The sequence below is a fragment of the Strongylocentrotus purpuratus genome, unplaced genomic scaffold (genome assembly GCF_000002235.5).
Source record: "Strongylocentrotus purpuratus isolate Spur 01 unplaced genomic scaffold, Spur_5.0 spur5_scaffold_4, whole genome shotgun sequence".
NCBI classification, from domain to species: Eukaryota; Metazoa; Echinodermata; class Echinoidea; order Camarodonta; family Strongylocentrotidae; genus Strongylocentrotus; species Strongylocentrotus purpuratus.
The window spans coordinates 415,738-434,669 of record NW_022145610.1 but is presented as its reverse complement, the minus strand read 5'-3'; the positions used below and the strand labels follow the sequence as shown (position 1 = coordinate 434,669).

Below are 18,932 nucleotides of genomic sequence, written 5' to 3'. Positions count from 1 at the left end.
GAATTATTCATGAAAGAGTTTAGATGAACACTTTCTGGGAAATTCTAGTTCTTCAATAAAATACCCCATCAGAAAACCAAGCAATGAATCACCCATGCTTAGATCCTAAATCAATTGACCATTGGTCGAACACACTTCTCATACACACAAATGAACACCCAAAATCATCTCAGTGTAAAATAGCTAAACGCACACACACATGCACAACCTACTACAAAAGTTTCACACTTATGAATATGCATGTACTCTAAGTATAAAGTATTGGCCAATCACCTGTGAGTATGGTCTACGAGAAGGGGCAAGGCCTGGTGAGAATAATTAAAGAGGCGGAGCTTATGTGGAGGAAGTGATGGTTTGAATGGTGGGCAGAAAGTGGGTGGGACATATACTTTGTGAAGTCACCTGCACCCACTCTCTCTCTCTCTCTTTCTCTCTCCATGGAAGCTCCCGATTTGAGTTGTCTTTTCTAAAAGGGCACATGTATAATTTTAGATGTGCGTGGTTAGGCTGAGATATTAACACGGCTCACTTGCGACTACCAAACCTCCGTTCTAAGATCATTGGATTCTTACATACTTTGTGCCAATCTGGGCACTTTGGATTTATTTCTGCTCATCTACCCAATAAATATATTGCCTTTCTGAACAAGGCAGGACTACTCCACATCTTTGTATTACTCTTTGACTTACAGACTAAATTTCATATCGTGGTGCCTTGAATTTGGAGAAATATCAGTGGATTACTTGTGATTTTTTAGTTGAAGTTTTCTCCCCTGGATATTACAGGCAAGTGGTCAGAGCATTTGCTGCTTTCAGCTTCAAAATCTTGGAATTATTGAAGGATATTTCAAACCTCTTGTCTCAAAAACTACAAATACTTCACTACCATAATTGAACCATATTCGTATACTTGACAGATTTTGCTGCCATTTAAAGTTCATTTTACAGATCATTAACACGCTTTAAATGCCATGCAACTGTCTTTCAGTTGGCACAAGTTAGATTGAGTAAAGAGCCTGCATCCAGACTACGTATTCAAGGTTTAGCTTCATGAGAATTGTATACCTACACTATATGTAATTATCGTTTTTTTTCTAGTCTGAGCATCGTATAACAAAACGTCATATAACAAAAGGCATGTTTGGGCAGCATTTAAGAAGAAGAAAACTGAATGAAGAATCAGGATCCCGCTCTAGTTTAAATGTCCCATTGAACGCAAATCGTGTAACTGGGCGGGGCTTATTCGCGAGCACGCACTGATGATTGCATGGCCGGCTGTCATGTCAACTGAACTCATCAAAACCAGTTTGTTGATATGATGCTTCTTCACACGGCGTCTCTTTACACGATCACTCTTTATCCGGCATGTCTTTATACGGTGTATCTTTATACAACGTTTCTTTACACGAGTTTTGTATGAATGTCCATAGTGTGAACAGGCAAAGAGCGGATCAATCTTTGCTATCTTTAGTTTTAAAAAAGGTCATAAGAAGATGGGATTAGATTTAAAGTTATAAATAGCACTTCCTTTATGCTAATCTGACTTCCCCTTTGCATGTTCTATTCTTTGATATCATGAACAAAAACATGATGTTGCTAAAAAATGTGTGAGTGTATAACAACTGAAACTCAAATGAAAACTGAAAGCACTAGATGTTCTTTAAAGAGAATGTTGAGTTCTGGGAAGAGGTGAAAAATAATTTGTGAGCGTTTTCATTCTTATTATGCAAGTGTGGAAGAACATCAGATAAGACATGTTCCCTGAAAAGCATGGCTCTTCGAATGCCTTCATATTCTGAATATGTCATGTAACATCGTAAAAATTCTACCCGGATTTTTACGCCACGTGTTTGTGTAGTTCCACATACATCTTTCTGTGTACAGTGTTTTTAACTTTACCAAGACTTGGCCAAATTTCTTATAATTTTGATGATTCCAGAACCTTGCAATACACACAAATTCTTATATGATAGATGATCAACCTTTTCTGGTCGATTCCACATCGTTTCTTTCACAATGCAATCGTATGACCATGCAGAACTCAACTTCATCTTTAACTTGAAGAACAGAAACATAAGAGATACCTTTAGCTGGAATCCATGGAAGGTGTATTAAATCAGAGGTATTCTTTATTCAACTGCTTTTTACAACACTGCCCATGGAGGGTTCATTCCTTAATCAAAGCACAAGTATTTCAGTTGCTTACAATCAAAGAGAAGATGATTGGTACTACAAAATCGGAGAATAGCGTTGAAAAGAGCCATAACTAAAGGTTTTTGACTTGCACTCATCACTATCATCGATTTCGGCTTTCTGTTTCATTCTTGCGTGTGACTCTGATGAGTGCGAGTCAAAGAGCTTTAGTTATGGCTCTTTTCAACGCTATTCTCCAATCAAAGAGAAGTCAGCCCCAAAACAAAAGATGAATACTATTTCCTGATCCTGTCATTTTCAGAAAGCTGCCTGAGATCCTTGATTATTGATTATTCAGTTTGATTTATTTCTTGGATAGCTAGATAAACTTATAACTTTCCTAAGAAGTACATGGTGCAGAGCTGCCAACCTTGTGCGACCAAAAAAAGGAATCATGATGGCAAAAAAAAAGGAATTTCAAGCCAAAAAAAGAAATTCATGAAAAGAACCTTACAACCACGCGCCACACACTTCCAATGCAGAAATGTTCATTCATCATGCTGTTTTTTCCATACAAGCAGGTAATTTTTTTGGTGGTTATTTTGGTATTATCGGCATTTATTTTCTTTTGAGAATATTTTCTCTTCAAGTATGTTTTAAAATAAGTTTTCTATTGAATTCGTGATCAAATCACCATTTAAAGGCAGTTGTTTGACATGTGGTACGTAAAAAAAAAAAAAAAAAAAATTTAAATTAAAAAAAAAAAATTTAAAAATTTATTAAAAAACGTATTTTATGAAGAAAAAACGTAGTACCGTAATTTGGAGGAAAAAAACGGAGTAATTCCGGCAAACACGGAATGGTTGGCAGCTCTGATGGTGCCATCTGAACCATATTCAATGGTGCTTATTGTTTGTTTAGAGACAGAAGGGCGTTTACTCTGTATTAAAGTATATATGAGTTAATCCTGTTCTGGCTCCAAACAGACATTGTCATTACCAATTATCTCTTTAAAAAGTTAGGGAAAAAAGTATATTATTAACACAAGCAGTTCAAAATTATATGTCATTTGAATATATAGCTTGTTACTCTTTCTCATAGACATGTGTTATATCTTACACAATTGTTTTGAATATTCGAAATACATTTCCTCAGTAACAACTTGCCAAACGCTATCATTTTGTTGTTGAAAAGCTAAAGGTAATACACAGTTTTCATCAATGTAAAAAGTTTGGTAAAGATATATATATATATATTTTTTTCCCTTCTTTTCTTGTTTCATTTTCTTTAGTTTGTCCAAAAACAAATCCATTATTGGTTTTCATATTAAGTTTCAAAGTCATGAAAGGACAATAAAATACATTGGTAATCCCTCTGATCAAAACAACCAAATGTTTTCATTAAATAGATTGCTCTCTCTCTCTCTCTCTCTCTCTTATGGCAATTATGGGAATTATCAGTACTTGTTTCGGGGGATTTATCAAACATGTAAAAAAATCTCATTGATAAAACTGTATGTTCAGAAATGATTTTATATGTAAGAAATTCATTAAGTCTATGATTTCTTGGAAATGCAGGCACTCCAAATGGTTTGTGTTCTGGATACAGTTATATTAAAAAAGAATGAGCAAATATATATATATATATATTTTTGTAACTTTTTGAGACTTTTTCTACAAATACCTTGCATTTAAATGATAAGGTTTTAGGTATTAATATGAAAGAAATAGCTTTATTTGGCCTACTACACAAATGCACTGTATTTTTAATCTGATGCATGATAAAGATAAGAAATCTTGCTTTAAATAAGAAGCAAAAAGTGCTAGCATGACCATGAGAAAAACATACTGTAAATTTCATGGATTTGTTCAATATTACTGCATGTGGAACATTGATTGCTACCGATGTTGGTAACTGAAGTAGATACATGTACAGGTTAATTTGAATATACTCAACTATCCATATTTATGAACTTTTATCACACACAAAAAAAGTTCTTAAATGCCATTCCCTACATCAACAGAAATGAGTCATCTATATTTTGAAAAAGCATGTTCTAATAATTTTCTCTTCCTTTCCAAACTGTTTGCAAATAAAGCTTACACCACAATGACACAATGAATTGATCCTGAACATTATAATAGCTAATTGTTTAATGATTATTTCCTTGACAGATCATGTGTTCTCCCTATTTTAGAACAGGATATAAACCTTTGTTTAATTCACGCTAATAATTACCTGTTCAAATTAGTAATGCTCCTGAAACTACAAAGTGATACTTGTAATCAAATGTTTTGTTTTTCAAATAGTTAAAGCCATGCAATAATATCACTACATTCATTATGCTTTAAATGAATAACCACCGCAAGCATTAAATATTCCCTTACAGTTACAATAAAAAGACGATTTCTATAGACAGAGTTAATAGAACCCAGGGGTGATAGTGAGCACTAAAAAAAAAAAAAAAAGTTTCGCAGGGAAAAATGGCATCTAACTACATTCCCCCCTTTCCAGTAAGAAAATTTGGGGAAAATTTGGGGGAAAATAGGGCAATATAGGGAAGAATAGATAAAATAAGGGGGGAATCGGGAAAATCAGGATAAAATAGGGAAGAAAAAAAAATCAGGAAAAAATCAACAAAATCTGGAAACCGATGTAAGTCAGGTTTTTATCAGGCCTGAAAACCTTATATCACGACTCAGATACCTTTTATATCTAGCCAAAGTGAAAAAAAAAATTGGAAAGATAATTCTTATAAATATATGCAGTATATACACATATTTTGAAAACTTTTTACCTATTTTCATACATAAAAAATAATTGGAAATTATGATATTTTGTATAATTTATATAGATCATGCTGGCAAATTGTAGTATTGAATTTGTTTAAAGCTTAGGTGAAGTTCTACATGTAGTAACTACAAATAATAAACATGAACAGGTTATCATGTCTGCGTTGGATGGGTTTTATGTACCACCAAGACTAAAACAAACTAAAAAACACATTCAAAATCAGAAGAAAAATGCCCATAATGACATTATATAAACATGTGTTATGCATATGGCCAAGACAAGCATAATTTTCAAATAATTTGCTCAACTCATAGCTATATTATTGCTAAAGTGATAAAGCATGCTATATTTTACAGGAAATGAACAGGAAATTTACAAACTTCTATCCCTAAAAATGATGTGTTAAGGCCTAAAAGATTGTACATGTACTTACAGCTGCTCACCTAATTGTCACAGGTCGCTGTATTAAACTATCAAATTTCAATAATGCAAACTATACTCATATTTAAGACGACTGTTCCTCTATTTATACTTATAACTTGAATAACAATCCAAACTGCACCTGTTAGTGTATCTTAATATACATACACATATCCATTTTTGGGTACGGGTAGGTATATTCTTCTTAAGCGGGGATACAGTTGGGGTGTTATCAATTATTTCCTTTCATAATGATGTGTGGCTCCCTCGCCGTACCCGCATGGGTGAAACCACAGCCACACATGCTTCCCAGCATGCACTGTTACTTTCATCACCCGACCTGACACTATAGATCATAATTGCTAATGAATGAGATAGACTGCCCATATCTTACACCTGTAATAACCCACAGAGCTGAGACGATTTCTCTCTTCGGTCTTCACCAATGCTATCTTGCTGAAAGTGCTATTTTTGTTTGGTCATCGATGATGCAAAATACAAATTAACATTTCTCTGAAAGAGTCTTCAGGTTTATATCTACACCTCCACATGGTTCCAATACACCCTTATGTTTTTTTCTTTTTCTTTAATGTATGTTGTCTCCATTATGTGATTCCATTTTCTCCCTTGAACATAATAAGAGTCTATTTTTGGGATACTGGATATTTTTTATGGTTTCTTTTTTTTTTCTTTTTCTTTTAATACATAGTAGAGTACAGGAGCCCGTTTTCGGCCACTTAAGACAAAATCCTATTTTTAGGACTCTTTACTTCCTATTTATTATCATTTCTTGTTCAAATCATGAAGCAAATATTATTATTATTTAAACAAAAAAAAATCACGAATTGCCATGACAATATTCATTTCAATTTTCACTGTTTTGGAGCCCGTTATCGGCCGAGCGTTTCAGTTTACGGCCGCATGTACAAAGTCAATAGGAAGCGCTCGCGCGCGCCGTGCGTTTCCGCGCTGATGTACAGCACAGCCGGGCGGAGCAGGATCCCACGCCGGAGCTCCCTGGTGCTCGCCTGGCCGAAGACGGGCACAGCGGTGATCGGAAGTTGGAATCTGAATTAGACAGAGATATCGTGTGTGCGTCGCGGTGTGCGGCTGCATTGATTTAATACATGCGATGAGATACTTTTAAGCTTGCGACTAGCACAAAATCGGGCTTTAAATCTGAAAAATACTTGAAATAAAGCTCATTTTATGGTACCCATATTTCTTACAGACACGCGTAAGATACTCGATTTTTCAGATTTGGGTAGCGGGACCGGCGATTACATCGCTAAAATGTGATATTTTAGGATATATTTTCCATTGCAAATGTGGTTCTTCAGTGACACTGGCATGGTATGGTATGTGTGGGATATGTGTTATGCTATTAGTATGCGATGTATTTTAGAGTGATTTCACCTTGCATCCAACCAATCGGCCGAAAACTGGAGCTGGCCGATTACGGGCTCCTTTACTCTATGTTCTTTTTTATAAATTCAAACTCTCTTTCTGATTCTCTTAGATAATTTGGACCACTTTTTATTTATGAGATTTTTTTCTTTCGATTATTTACTTTTGATCTTTTATTATTACTGGTAAGCCTTTCCAAGAATAAAGACATTTATTATATTATCTACCATATTAAATAAATTACTTTAGGTTGCAAAAAATGTATAGTTTAAAGTTCATATCTATATTTCTTTGTTAGTTATTCTGTTACTGTTACTATATAAATATACAGTTAAGATAAAAAATATCTGTTGTCCATGTCTTTATCAGCTACACTTTGATTATTTTAAATCTCTCTACTCGATTGTCTCTCCTTAAAAAGATAGGAATGTGAAATTATAATATGATTTGACATGTTAACAGGGAGATGTCACTTTCATATTATGCACGCTTATCAATGTCATGATTCGATCACTTGGCTGTCCTTTAAAAATTTTAATACAATTTAAGGATATTCAACGTAATCAAATTCTTTCCTAATTCAATGCCATTCATTCCATTCAAAGCCTAAAGCCAACTTTCAAAAACAAATATTGCTCAAGCAGATTGTGAATAGAAACAATACATTTTCATATTATTATAGACAAAATTGTGAATAAGATATTTCAATCAGAAATTCACAATATAACCTTAAAGCTTATCAACACTAGTGTGGCTAGGAGGGATTAGACCACACAGCGAGGTCACTGACAGGTGGCTATCTCATCAACTCAGCTCAGCAAGTAGCTACAAGTAGGACAGTACGGCTTTAATTATATAAAGTTAATAACTCAAACTTTGCAGTTGAATACATTACTTTATCATGAATTCAAAATGTTTTCAGTTAGCCTTTCAGGGTGTTTTCCATTAAGTGATATGACTTTTTTTTAATCAAATAATTTACATAACCATTAAGTAATAACCCATATCAGGGAATAGATGCACTTAATGAAAATAGTGATGACAAATTCAATTTCTTTTCTGTTGATACAATATTATATGCCAATGAATTTTTGTTATAAGGACTTCAAAACAAATGTTATAATCCTGCGCTGAATAAAAAATGAGTATCATTCTTTCATCTACCATTCAAATCTCACTTCTGTACAAGACTTGTCCTGGACAATGGTTCAGAGATGAACAGAGATGATATGGTTGTGTCCCCCTTTCAATATGATTACATTATTCAAGGGGTTAACAAAATAAAGAATAGAATACCTATGAGAGTGGCAAGTAACTATGCTATGGAAAACCCTAAAAGATTGCTGGAAATTAGAAAAAGGGTTATCATGAACAAACTGTTGACTTTTTTTAATCTCCAAAAGTTGAAGAAATCTTTTTATACATTTGTTTGTTCATTAAATGATACACAACTATGTTAAGATATCAGGGTTTTTTCGGAGAGAGATGGTTTATTCTTATCAAATGTTTGACTCTTTAAATTTTTATTTTGTTGTATTTTACAGGTGGATGAGATTGAGGATGAATAGAACACAGCTCCTACCAGTAGCCTTCCTGGTGTTACTCTCAGCTATCTGTAAGGCTCGACCAGCAGATAGAACACCACATGATCTCTCTAACACAGTCTATCAGGTTGGAACTCAGACCATTCTGGACCTGGTAGTAGATAAACTCAACAGACTACAACAGGAGATGGATGAACTTAAACAACAACAAATCATCACTTTGGAAACCAGAGAGGGAACTTACTCAGATACTACATCAATCCATAGAATAGGTAGGTCAAATAATTAATATAATTCTGATCTAACATGCATGACAAGGGGGCTGCCTCTAAAGTATTAACGTTCTTATCAACCCATCAGAAATATTCATGCTTCTTTATCAATTATACAACCCTAAACTTCTCCAGATAAGTCTTAAATGGGTTGAAAAGAAAAGATTTTGTTGCCCATTTGCTACTTTTGAAATTGCACTGCACTTTCTTCTGTACATGGAAAACTATGGCAAGATTGCTTCAAAATAACAATTCAACTTTTAAATAAAAAGTTGAGTGATGAAGAAAAAAGAAAAAGCTGAACAACACTGAAAGAAATTTGATTTGGATATTGTATTTTAATATGCTTCTGAAATGTCTTTCTAACACAAAACCCAAAAAAGGAAAAAAAAGAAGCAAGTTCAAAGACTAGATTACTGCATCACACAGTGTTTGAAATAAAACAACAAGCTATACTAAGGGAACAGTCACGTAACTTAGCGGTTACAAACAAATGTTGTGTGAAGCTAAAAATCCATTCAATCACCATCATTCCCATGAGAGCCAAGCTTGAACATGAAAAGGAATCCCCTAAGAGCTGAACAAATGTGTTGCTTCTAACAGCTAGCTAAGTCAGACATCGACAAATCACTTGTTGTTTTTAACTGAGATATTGTCCCAACAATTATGAAGAGTGGCTAGAATAAATGGAACGGTCACGTAACTTCATGGTTACAGTCAAATGTTGTGTGAAGCTAAAAAATCATTCAATCAACATCATTCCCATGAGAGCCAAGCTTGAACTTGAAAAAGAATCCCCTAAGAGCTGAACAAATGTGTTGCTTCTAACAGCTAGCTATAAGTCACACATCGACAAATCACTTGTTGTTTTCAAATGAAAATATTGTCACAGCAATTACAAAAAACATATACTGTAAAAACCTTTCTTGAAATAATGTCAAACGTGGGAAGTGTACTTTTGGATGTAGTATTTGATTTTATAACTATACTTTAATAGTTGGAGCAATAAAATAGAAATAGCTTCTATTTCTAACTCATTCTTAAAATTTCACTTGAACTTCAGAAAAGTTTTATTAATCTAATAAAAAAAATATATAAACCTCCTATTAGTAGGCATTAATCTTTCATATTCATGTAACATGATACTACTGGGTATGGTTGTAAGTTTTTGAAACACTCAGATAGGATAGTTTTCATGAAGATTTAAACAGGTATTGCATTCTTCTTATGTCTCAAATAAATTGGATATACTTCTCACTTCTCAGCCATTTGCAGACACTTCTAATATGCAGAAAACCAAGGCTTCTCATGAAACATAAAAGGCTACACAGTCTAATAAATTTGAATATATAACAAAATACATTATTATTATGAAAATCATTTTTCTTTCTGCATATGCTTCATGACAATGCTGAAGTAGGGTGCTCATATCCTTGGGGTTATTTTTTTTTCTTCTTCTTCTAATAAAACAAAAATGGAGGAGCTTTATGTGCTGGCATGTACATTGTATAAGTTTCCATTTTGTCTTACCAAATAGTATATGGGGGAAAGTTTATTGGAAGAGCCAATAACGAAATACTATTTTTTTTTTATCTTAAATTTCTGCTCCCATTGAAGAATTTCCAAGAATTATAAAACGTACCCATAGTTACATTTATAATGTATACATGATATAAAAGCATTAGTGTAGTGTGACATATCATAGATGAATATGAGTGATATTAATCATAGCACAATGCATGACTATACACTAGTGCACAATATCTGCCAGTTCAATAGCAATCCTAGATCAACGGGAAACTGGTAATTAAAACACATCCTAGTCGCCAACATTTTTATAGATTTAAGCTGAAAAGTTGAGGGGCAGTGGGGAGATGATCTCACTATTGTCTGGCTCAGCAAACAGTCTATAGGTGGCTGGGTTCACATAACAGCTAGTTCCAGAATATTCATTCTATGAAAGTAGTTTAGTAGAAAGAAAATAAGAGAAACAAAGTTCCCTAAAGCTTAAAGGAAAGCAATTAATGGAAACTTCATTTTATATGTAATACAGTTCTTGGAAAATTTCTATCAAATATAAGATCTGAAGAAAAATAGATATTGGTATAAGAAAACAAGAAATGCAAGTTAGAAATGGAAAACTAAGTGATAGAAACTAGAATTACAGAAAATAAGTTATACAAAATTAAAGTTAAAAAGTTGATTTTTAGAAAGCTTAGTTCTATTTTCTGGAACATAATATAAGAGCGTTACCAGAAAGTTCCTCTTAATAACAGGAACTCATATTTTGGAGGTGGAATTTCTTAACTTCCCACAAAGTTTCCTGTGACGATTAGTGGCCCAGGATATTGCGCCACTTTGAAGTTCCTACAGGTGTAAATAATGTAGATAATCTTTATAGTCAATCTTCAAGAAAAAAGCAACAAGTTGAAGAAGACAGAGAATATTGTTGAAAAGACATATAGTGTTATGAGTAATCAGAAATGTAAAGAAATCGAACCAAGAGAGCGATAGACCAAAATGGCTCTCCTTCAGAAGGGGCACAGAATTGCAAGCGTAGAAATAAAAAATCTGTTGGCAACAATTTCTGACTGTGTCTGTGATGGACGTGACTCATATATCAGGATGACAATTAACAGATGTACACAATATCACACAATGTCAAAGATATTAAACTCGCTGCTTTGGGATGATCTGAAAGCTGCTTTGGGAAACAAAATCTGGTCTTCCCTTTCTTGACCCCCTTTCCGTTTTTTCCAAAAAATAAAGTTTACACGTTTTATATGCTTGCTTTCCTTTCTGGCAACTTGTTTCAGAAATAAATCATATTTTTAAATAAAGTTTTCATCATCAGTAGAAAACATAAACTATGTTGCCATTTTGCAAAAAGTTTAATCAAGAGATGTTCAGTATTCATTATTTCTCACAAGTGGCAAGGTATGCAGCAAAATTGTTCATTGTCACGCTTATTATCCAATATTTCTATGATTAGAATTAACAAAGATGGAAGATCTGTCTCATATTTGCTTGTCAAAGAAAGTGATTTTTAAAGTATTATTATTATTTTTTTGTTTTGTTTTTCTCTGTAGTTGGTCCAGCACCCCTAGACTGCCATGAAGTGCGACGAAGAGAACCACGAGCTGTGAGTGGTGTCTATATGATCAAACCAAGAGGTCAGTTTGATGCTTTACCTATCTACTGTGAGATGGACAAAGAGGGCTACGGATGGACAGTCTTCCAAAGACGTATGGATGGATCAGAAGACTTCAACCGTCACTGGCGCGACTACTCACGAGGGTTCGGCAATGTCAGCTCTGAGTTTTGGCTGGGCAATGAATTCCTTCACCACCTCACCATGCAGTATAACTACATCCTACGCGTTGAAGTGACGGACTGGTTCAACAGGAAATACATCGCTGATTACTCCGGTTTTGAAGTGGATAGCAAAAGAAACGACTTTAGAATGACAATCGAGGAGTTTCTAGGAGGGAACGCGACGGATGCACTGACCTATCACAGCGGGAGTAAGTTTACGACGACGGATAAAGACAATGATGATAGTGAAGGTGTAAACTGTGCTGTTGTACATCATGGCGGATGGTGGTTTCAGGCTTGTGATAGATCCAATCTCAATGGATTGTATTATCAGGATGGTACATACGGTGGAGAGTGGGACGATGGCATTGAATGGAAAGAAACAGATGGACCACCGTTCTACTCCTACAAGGCAACTAAAATGATGCTAAGACCATGGGAATAATCAGGACATTTCAGAACAATCAAAAACAATTGTAAAAGTGTCTTCATTCCCATTTTATGCTGAGTGTATTCTATCCTGTAAATACAGTATTTTTGTCTACCTTCAACTTGCTATTAGCCAAAATATCCTGTATTTCAAAAAAAGCTTTGTTACAGTAGCATTTGCTATGATATGTAAATGAACCTGTTAATGATCCATTCTGTAAATAGATATAATGTTGGTTCAAATTCCATGGTAAACTGGAGTGAAACATGAGTGTGATACTACTTTCATCTCAATAAATAAATCAATTAAAAATTTAATTTTCACCAAATTTCTTACTTAACTGAATGCACTCTTTCACACGCATCGATCGGCAGAAAAATAGTGAAGAATATAATTCACATCCCCCATCTCACCTTCATCAGGAATGTGGGTCTCAACTCCATGCCTTCAATCACTTAGCAGCATAGAATGACACATCACATAACTGGGAAAAATCTGGGCCAGCTAACAAGATAATGTAAACCCTACCTGGTTTCCGTAGAAGAAGCTGTTATATCCAGTTGTTTCTAAGCATGCCCCGTAAGGTGCGAAGGATGCAGGTAGAGCTTTAGGTGTGTAGAGGGGCTTCATACCACCGCTATGGGGTGCAAACAGGTCATCTTGCGGGTACACGCTTACTCTGTGCTCATCCTAAGGTCAAGGAAATAAAATGAGAAGAACTGGAGGAATTATATTTTGGACCAGAAAACATTCCTTCTGATTTTCAACTAGCTTAACATTTCACTACACAAACATGTACAAGGTGAACTTTTTTCAACTTACTATTCAACTCTATCTCCATGGATACTAATTGTCAAATTTTCACCATTTCATCAGTGATCTGCTGCTTTTGAGCAGGCTGTTCAAAGTCTTAATGTTTTAGTGTATCTCTGCATAAGATTGAATGTGGGAAGAGACTGATCTCTACATGCACTATTTATCATTCAAGGAAAGCTGTCACCAACTGAGCTGGCTTCCCACAAGTTTACATTTCTGATTTTGAAGAAAAGAAAAGAAAAGAAAAAATCAAAAATCTCAGTAGGATATTCACAAACATAGTTTTGCTTCCTCATCATTTTCTCATGGAGTATTTAGGTCAACAATTGAAAACGAAAGAGAAAGAGTATGAGAGAGAGGGAGAGAGAGCAGAAGAGAAAGAGGAGAGAGAGAGAAAGAGGAGAGAGAGAAAGAGAGAGAGAGAGAGAGAGAGAATGTGTGTGGGGGTTGGAGGGGTAGAGGTTGTTGCACAACAAGATGAAATCCTCTCTTTTAATATAATTTGGGGTTTGCTGATACACTGTAGATTTAAAAAACTTAAGCAGCTGGTGTTAATGTAGCAGATAACATCTTTATGTAAATGATAATTTCATAATTATATAACTTGATGTTATTCCCTTACATTCTGCTCATTAAATTGCTTACAAACTTTCAACACTAAAGACAACATATTTGTTATTTGGGTAGCATGACACTACTGAATTCATTTATCTTAAAAATTAAAAAATAAATCTGTAGATTCAGCTTACATTCTACTATTCCACTTCAATACTTAGAATAATTGTAAGATTATAGTTACATTTTGAGCAGGTTTTGGCCTAGTTCTTAATTTTGATAATTTATTCAAGCATTGGTTTTACTTCTAAAATTCATATGAGATGAATGGATATAATCAATACATCTAACCTTCTTATTTCTTCTACACAAACCAAGTCATCCAGCTAATATTTCTTTCAAGAATTGTTTTGATTCTCATAATTTGTTCACAGTAAGAGTGTTGAAAGATTTTTTTCAGATAAGTTGTACATACTCCAAATGTAATTATTTAACACTAACGTATCTTTATCCACATAATCAGTATTCCATTTTGAGGCATCTATTGGCCATGTTGTATACTGTCCTATATATTTGATTGTAAATAAATGATTGCAAACCTTACACTATGCCACAGTAATCATATTTACTCTTTTGATAATAGATTTATATATGAAGAGTCAGATGTTTTTGTTTAGTCACAATGCTAATTTGGTAATTAACTATTGTGGTATTATCACTATTGTTTACCCTCAAAATCTTGTATTCAGTGGATTAATTCATAGATCTTGGTAGTTATTCACCTGATTTCAATTAATATAGAAATATTTTTTTTCATTTAATGAAGCAGTTTGTATTCTATGAATGAAAGCTTTTCTTGGAGTTTATTCAAAATTTTATTATAATGCGTTGTGATGAGGTAATTATTTTGATATAAAAATTATTTTGTTTAAAATGCAGGATTATAATTAAATGACAGAGGAGAACAGCGTGTTGTATCAACTTTGAGTCCAAACTATTCAACAAAAATATAACAAATTACATAAAAGATATAGAATATAGGATGATGATAAAAGTAAAAAGGTAAGGAATACATCCTTAATTTTTGTTATTTCATATAACACCTTTCGGTAGTATAAGGTAGACCATAAAAGCATTATCGTAAATGCCTTTATATAAAATAAAGCACAAATTTTTATCACAAATTATACATGTATTCACTTCAACAAAGCATTGCTAAGTTAATTTTTCAAAATGTTAATAACTAACCATTTGCAGCGATGTTTAAAAGTAATTTTGTCTTTGTTTGAATCTCGATCAGTGATTTATTCTCTGAATTGTTCTGTAAGGAACCTGCTTTGACTGAACATCAATTGTATTTTCTACTTGATAGAATTATCAAGTTTGTTTGAGAAGTGTGGTGAATGTTGTATGATATCTATTATAAACATTGTGACATTTCAAAATAAAGCTAAAATATGACCAAAAATCTTATCTTGTGTCTTTTTTTCAATCTAATTTTAGGATTCATAAACCAGAGGCACAGGTGAGAGTGAAGAATACTCTACAGTTCATTGCAGAAAGAGTGCAGTGTATAGTAACTAGTTGTATGCAATTTTGATTAACTGTTTCATAAATCTCTTTTAAAATCTCTTTTTAAAAACACAGGTTGTAAACAGTAATGTAATGCATAATATCAAATGGAATAACATTTATTTTCATAACATCATGTATAATATTTGAACTAAAGAAAAACCTACATTGTGGAAACAGATCCATTTGAAGATTACATATGCCAAGATAAAACTTCGACAAATTGTATAATAGAGAATTTAGTTATAATTTTTTGTTTGTTGAGGGGGGGGGGGGGGGGGTCAGGGGTCAGAAAACTCCAGTCACACCAACAAGACTGACACCAGACCAACACCAGACTGACACCAGACCGGCACCAGACTGACACCCACACCAGACTGACACCAGACCGGCACCAGACTGACACCCACACCAGACTGACACCAGACCGGCACCAGACTGACACCAGACTGACACCAGACTGACACCAGACCAACACCAGACTGACACCAGACCGGCACCAGACTGACACCCACACCAGACTGACACCAGACCGGCACCAGACTGACACCCACACCAGACTGACACCAGACCCACACCAGACTGACACCAGACCGGCACCAGACTGACACCCACACCAGATTGACAACAGACCGGCACCAGACTGACACCCACACCAGACTGACACCAGACCGGCACCAGACTGACACCCACACCAGACTGACACCCACACCAGACTGACACCAGACTGGCACTAGACCAAAACAAAATTACATTACCCCAAACGGCTAAGAATCAGTTAGTTTGGAGTCGGTATGGACTCAGTCTGGTGGTGTGACTAAGGAATAAAAACCTGTGTGATAAATTTCAGCAGATTAGCCAGTAGATAAAAAGAATAACAATTCTTCAATCCTTAATAAAATACAAATTGTTTTTTCAATAATACATAATAAATAACAAAGATAAGTGGTCAATATGGAGTAATGATTTAACTAAGAGAAATATGATGGGACCTACATGTATATGAAAGCAAGCTTGTAAAGCTGTAGGCCCCAGTACTGTAAAGAGTAAGAGAAGATTTGTTTGGATCCAAAAGTATATAAATTAACGCCCTACTGGCTTCCAAAAAACGATTTGAAGAAAGCTGCACGATATATATATATATATATACAAATGTTACAATAGATGACTTTACACATAGTGTGTGTATCTTACAGGTGTATGAGAAGTACAAATACAGCATGATATAATATGTACAAGGACTGAGAGAGGAGAAGAAGGGGTTTCGAGAAGAGTGAGAGAGAGAGAGAGAGAGAGTGTGTGAGAAAGAGAGAGAAAAAGGGAATGTGAATGAGTTCAGTAGGCAAGATAGAGGGAGGTCTATGAAGAACATGAAATGTACCACAATGATGTTTCTAATATCACTAACAATAAGACAAAGTTTAAAGTCCTTCAAACAATGGGACAGGGGTATCAAATCAAAATATAATAAATTAAATCCTGTTGAATGAATTCTCTAAAGCCACGTACATGTAGGATGTTTTGATATAGAGGTATGTGTGTCAGACAATGTTATCACACAACAAGGTGACAATATAAACCATCCTGTCTTACTTCTATTACTCATACAGATACTCTCTCCTCAATTAAATACAAGTTCCTTCACCAACATCCTATTCAGCTAGCATAACAATACATACAGTCAACATCTGAATTATACATACCCCTTGTAAATATAATGTTTCTTGTGTTTTTCGTAACTCACGAATTGTTCAATTAGGGTTGTTGTTAGAGAAGAGGATATAGTAAAAATCCTTATCAGGGATTTGTAAGCCTTAACAAAATTATCTCAAATTCATCTTTAGCAGCAAGATGAGTTTATGACAGTATGTGCAAAATGCCAGATAAAGAGTCTTTGTGGTTTTCTCTCTACAAGTAAAAATTGAAGCCCTCATTTTGTACTCAACAAATGGGGTGAATAAATAACTGCCAGGTGCAAAATTCAAAAAAAGTAAAAAGAAAAATAATGAACATTTTGCCACCACACTTTTAAGAAAGCTTTCAATCATGATTTTATACAACATTTTGACCCTTTTACAAGTTTTTAGGTGTGTCTTCCATAGGACAATAGAAATCTATTTCTTGTAGGTAAATCCTCTATTCCACATAAAGGGAGTCCTCATGTTAACTCGCTCGTTTCTCATCCCAAAATAAAAAGGGATAAATATTTGTAAAAACAATTTCTTTACACTACCCACTAAAAATAAGCTTTTATCTTCTTTTCTTTTAAATATAAGTAAATGTAGAGTTGGTAGGTAGTCCTGAACACAGTATGTAAGCAGTTTTGAGATGAAAAAAAAACTAATTGCAATTCAGTTATACTAATATCTATATAGTGGTGGTTATTTTACCTGACTGCTAAGAAAGCATAAATGCTTGGAAGTATATATATCACTGCTAATTTAAAGAACTAAAGCTATCAGTTCTGTGATATATAACAAATCTCTTTCTTCACGGCCATCACAGCTGATGTCAAATTCAAATTCAAAGTTGACATCAGCTGAAATGCAATGCAACCTGGCTTCATCAGCTCGAGTTTGCCAAATAACCCGCTATTTTAACTATCCCGGATATTTGGTCAAGAAAATATCCTGAGAAATCTTGGTGTTGTTTCCAAAATATCCTGCTATTTTTGCCCGTCCGGGCTAGTTTGTGATGAGCATATTAGTTTGGTGAAGATGCAATTTTGAGCTTCGGGATAATATACAGAGTCTGAAAATAGCAGGTTATTTGGCAAACTCGAGCTGATGAAGACAGGCCTAAAGACTGGTGTAAAAAGAGACTTGAGAAAGAGAGACATCATTCAGGCAAGCTATACAAGAAATAGCTTGAGGCGCTAGCTAGCTATGCTACCGCAACAAGAAACACATCAATGTTCCAATATAAACAGAGACCTTCCTTCTAGCGCAACAAAGCAGGGGTAATGAACGCCCTTTCTTTTTCCCTTTTGCCTGCCATCAAACATCGTCAGCGTGACATTTTGAGATGAACCGTTAATCTGGGACTTTGTGTGAAAATAGAACAGTTCCTTTCCAAAACCACATCCTTTTTAACAAGTCTAGTAGCGGAACTTGTAGTGAAGGGTATGTGAAAACTTGGAAAAGGGGCGGTGTGACAGGATGGTATGATAGAAAGACATTGTGAGGGAGAGGAGTAGTGTGAGAGAGGGGGACATTGTGAGAGAGACGGGTGCATTGGGAGAGAGACAGGTTTGGTGTGTGTGAGAGAGAGGGGTGCTATCAGAAGGGGGAGGGGGGGGGGGGGTAGAAAGTACATGAAAGAGAGGGGTAGTGTGAAAGAGAGAGGGACTGTGAGAGAGACAGAGAGAGAGACAGAGAAAGAGAGAGAGAGAGAGGAACAGTGTGTGTGAGAGAGAGAGAGAGGGAGAGAGGGGCAGTATGAAAGAAGGGGCAGTACATGAGAAAACGAGAGAGGCAGTGAGAGAGGGGGGGGGGAGGAGGAAAAGATCGAAAGAGAGATGGGGAGGGGTAAGGGAGATTAGTATTTTAAGAGGAGAAGGTGGTCTGAGAGAGGTGTACGCATGAGGGGGAGGAGAATGGTGCAAGGTAGAGAGGGGCAGCATGAGAGAAACAAAGAGGAGGGAGAGGAGTGATGCGAGGGATGCTGACAACATCGA

The 18,932-nt window shown here is 35.0% G+C and overlaps 1 protein-coding gene across 1 annotated transcript; it reads left to right on the top strand.

Moving 5' to 3' along the window:
- The first annotated feature begins 405 nt into the window (after positions 1 to 405).
- On the top strand, positions 406 to 15,146 carry LOC581172 (angiopoietin-related protein 1). The gene is made up of 3 exons (XM_781185.5): positions 406 to 785; positions 8,297 to 8,568; positions 11,658 to 15,146. The coding sequence occupies exons 2-3, from the start codon at positions 8,301 to 8,303 to the stop codon at positions 12,326 to 12,328; spliced, it is 939 nt and encodes a 312-aa protein (XP_786278.3). The 5' UTR covers positions 406 to 785; positions 8,297 to 8,300; the 3' UTR covers positions 12,329 to 15,146.
- Positions 15,147 to 18,932: the final 3,786 nt, after the last annotated feature.

What these genes read in the sequence shown, in the direction of transcription:
- LOC581172 (XM_781185.5), top strand. Translation starts at nt 8,301, where the DNA reads ATGAGATTGAGGATGAATAGAACACAGCTCCTACCAGTAGCCTTCCTG. An exon ending in TACATCAATCCATAGAATAG is followed by an intron (nt 8,569 to 11,657) that starts GTAGGTCAAATA and finishes TTTTCTCTGTAG; the next exon opens with TTGGTCCAGCACCCCTAGAC.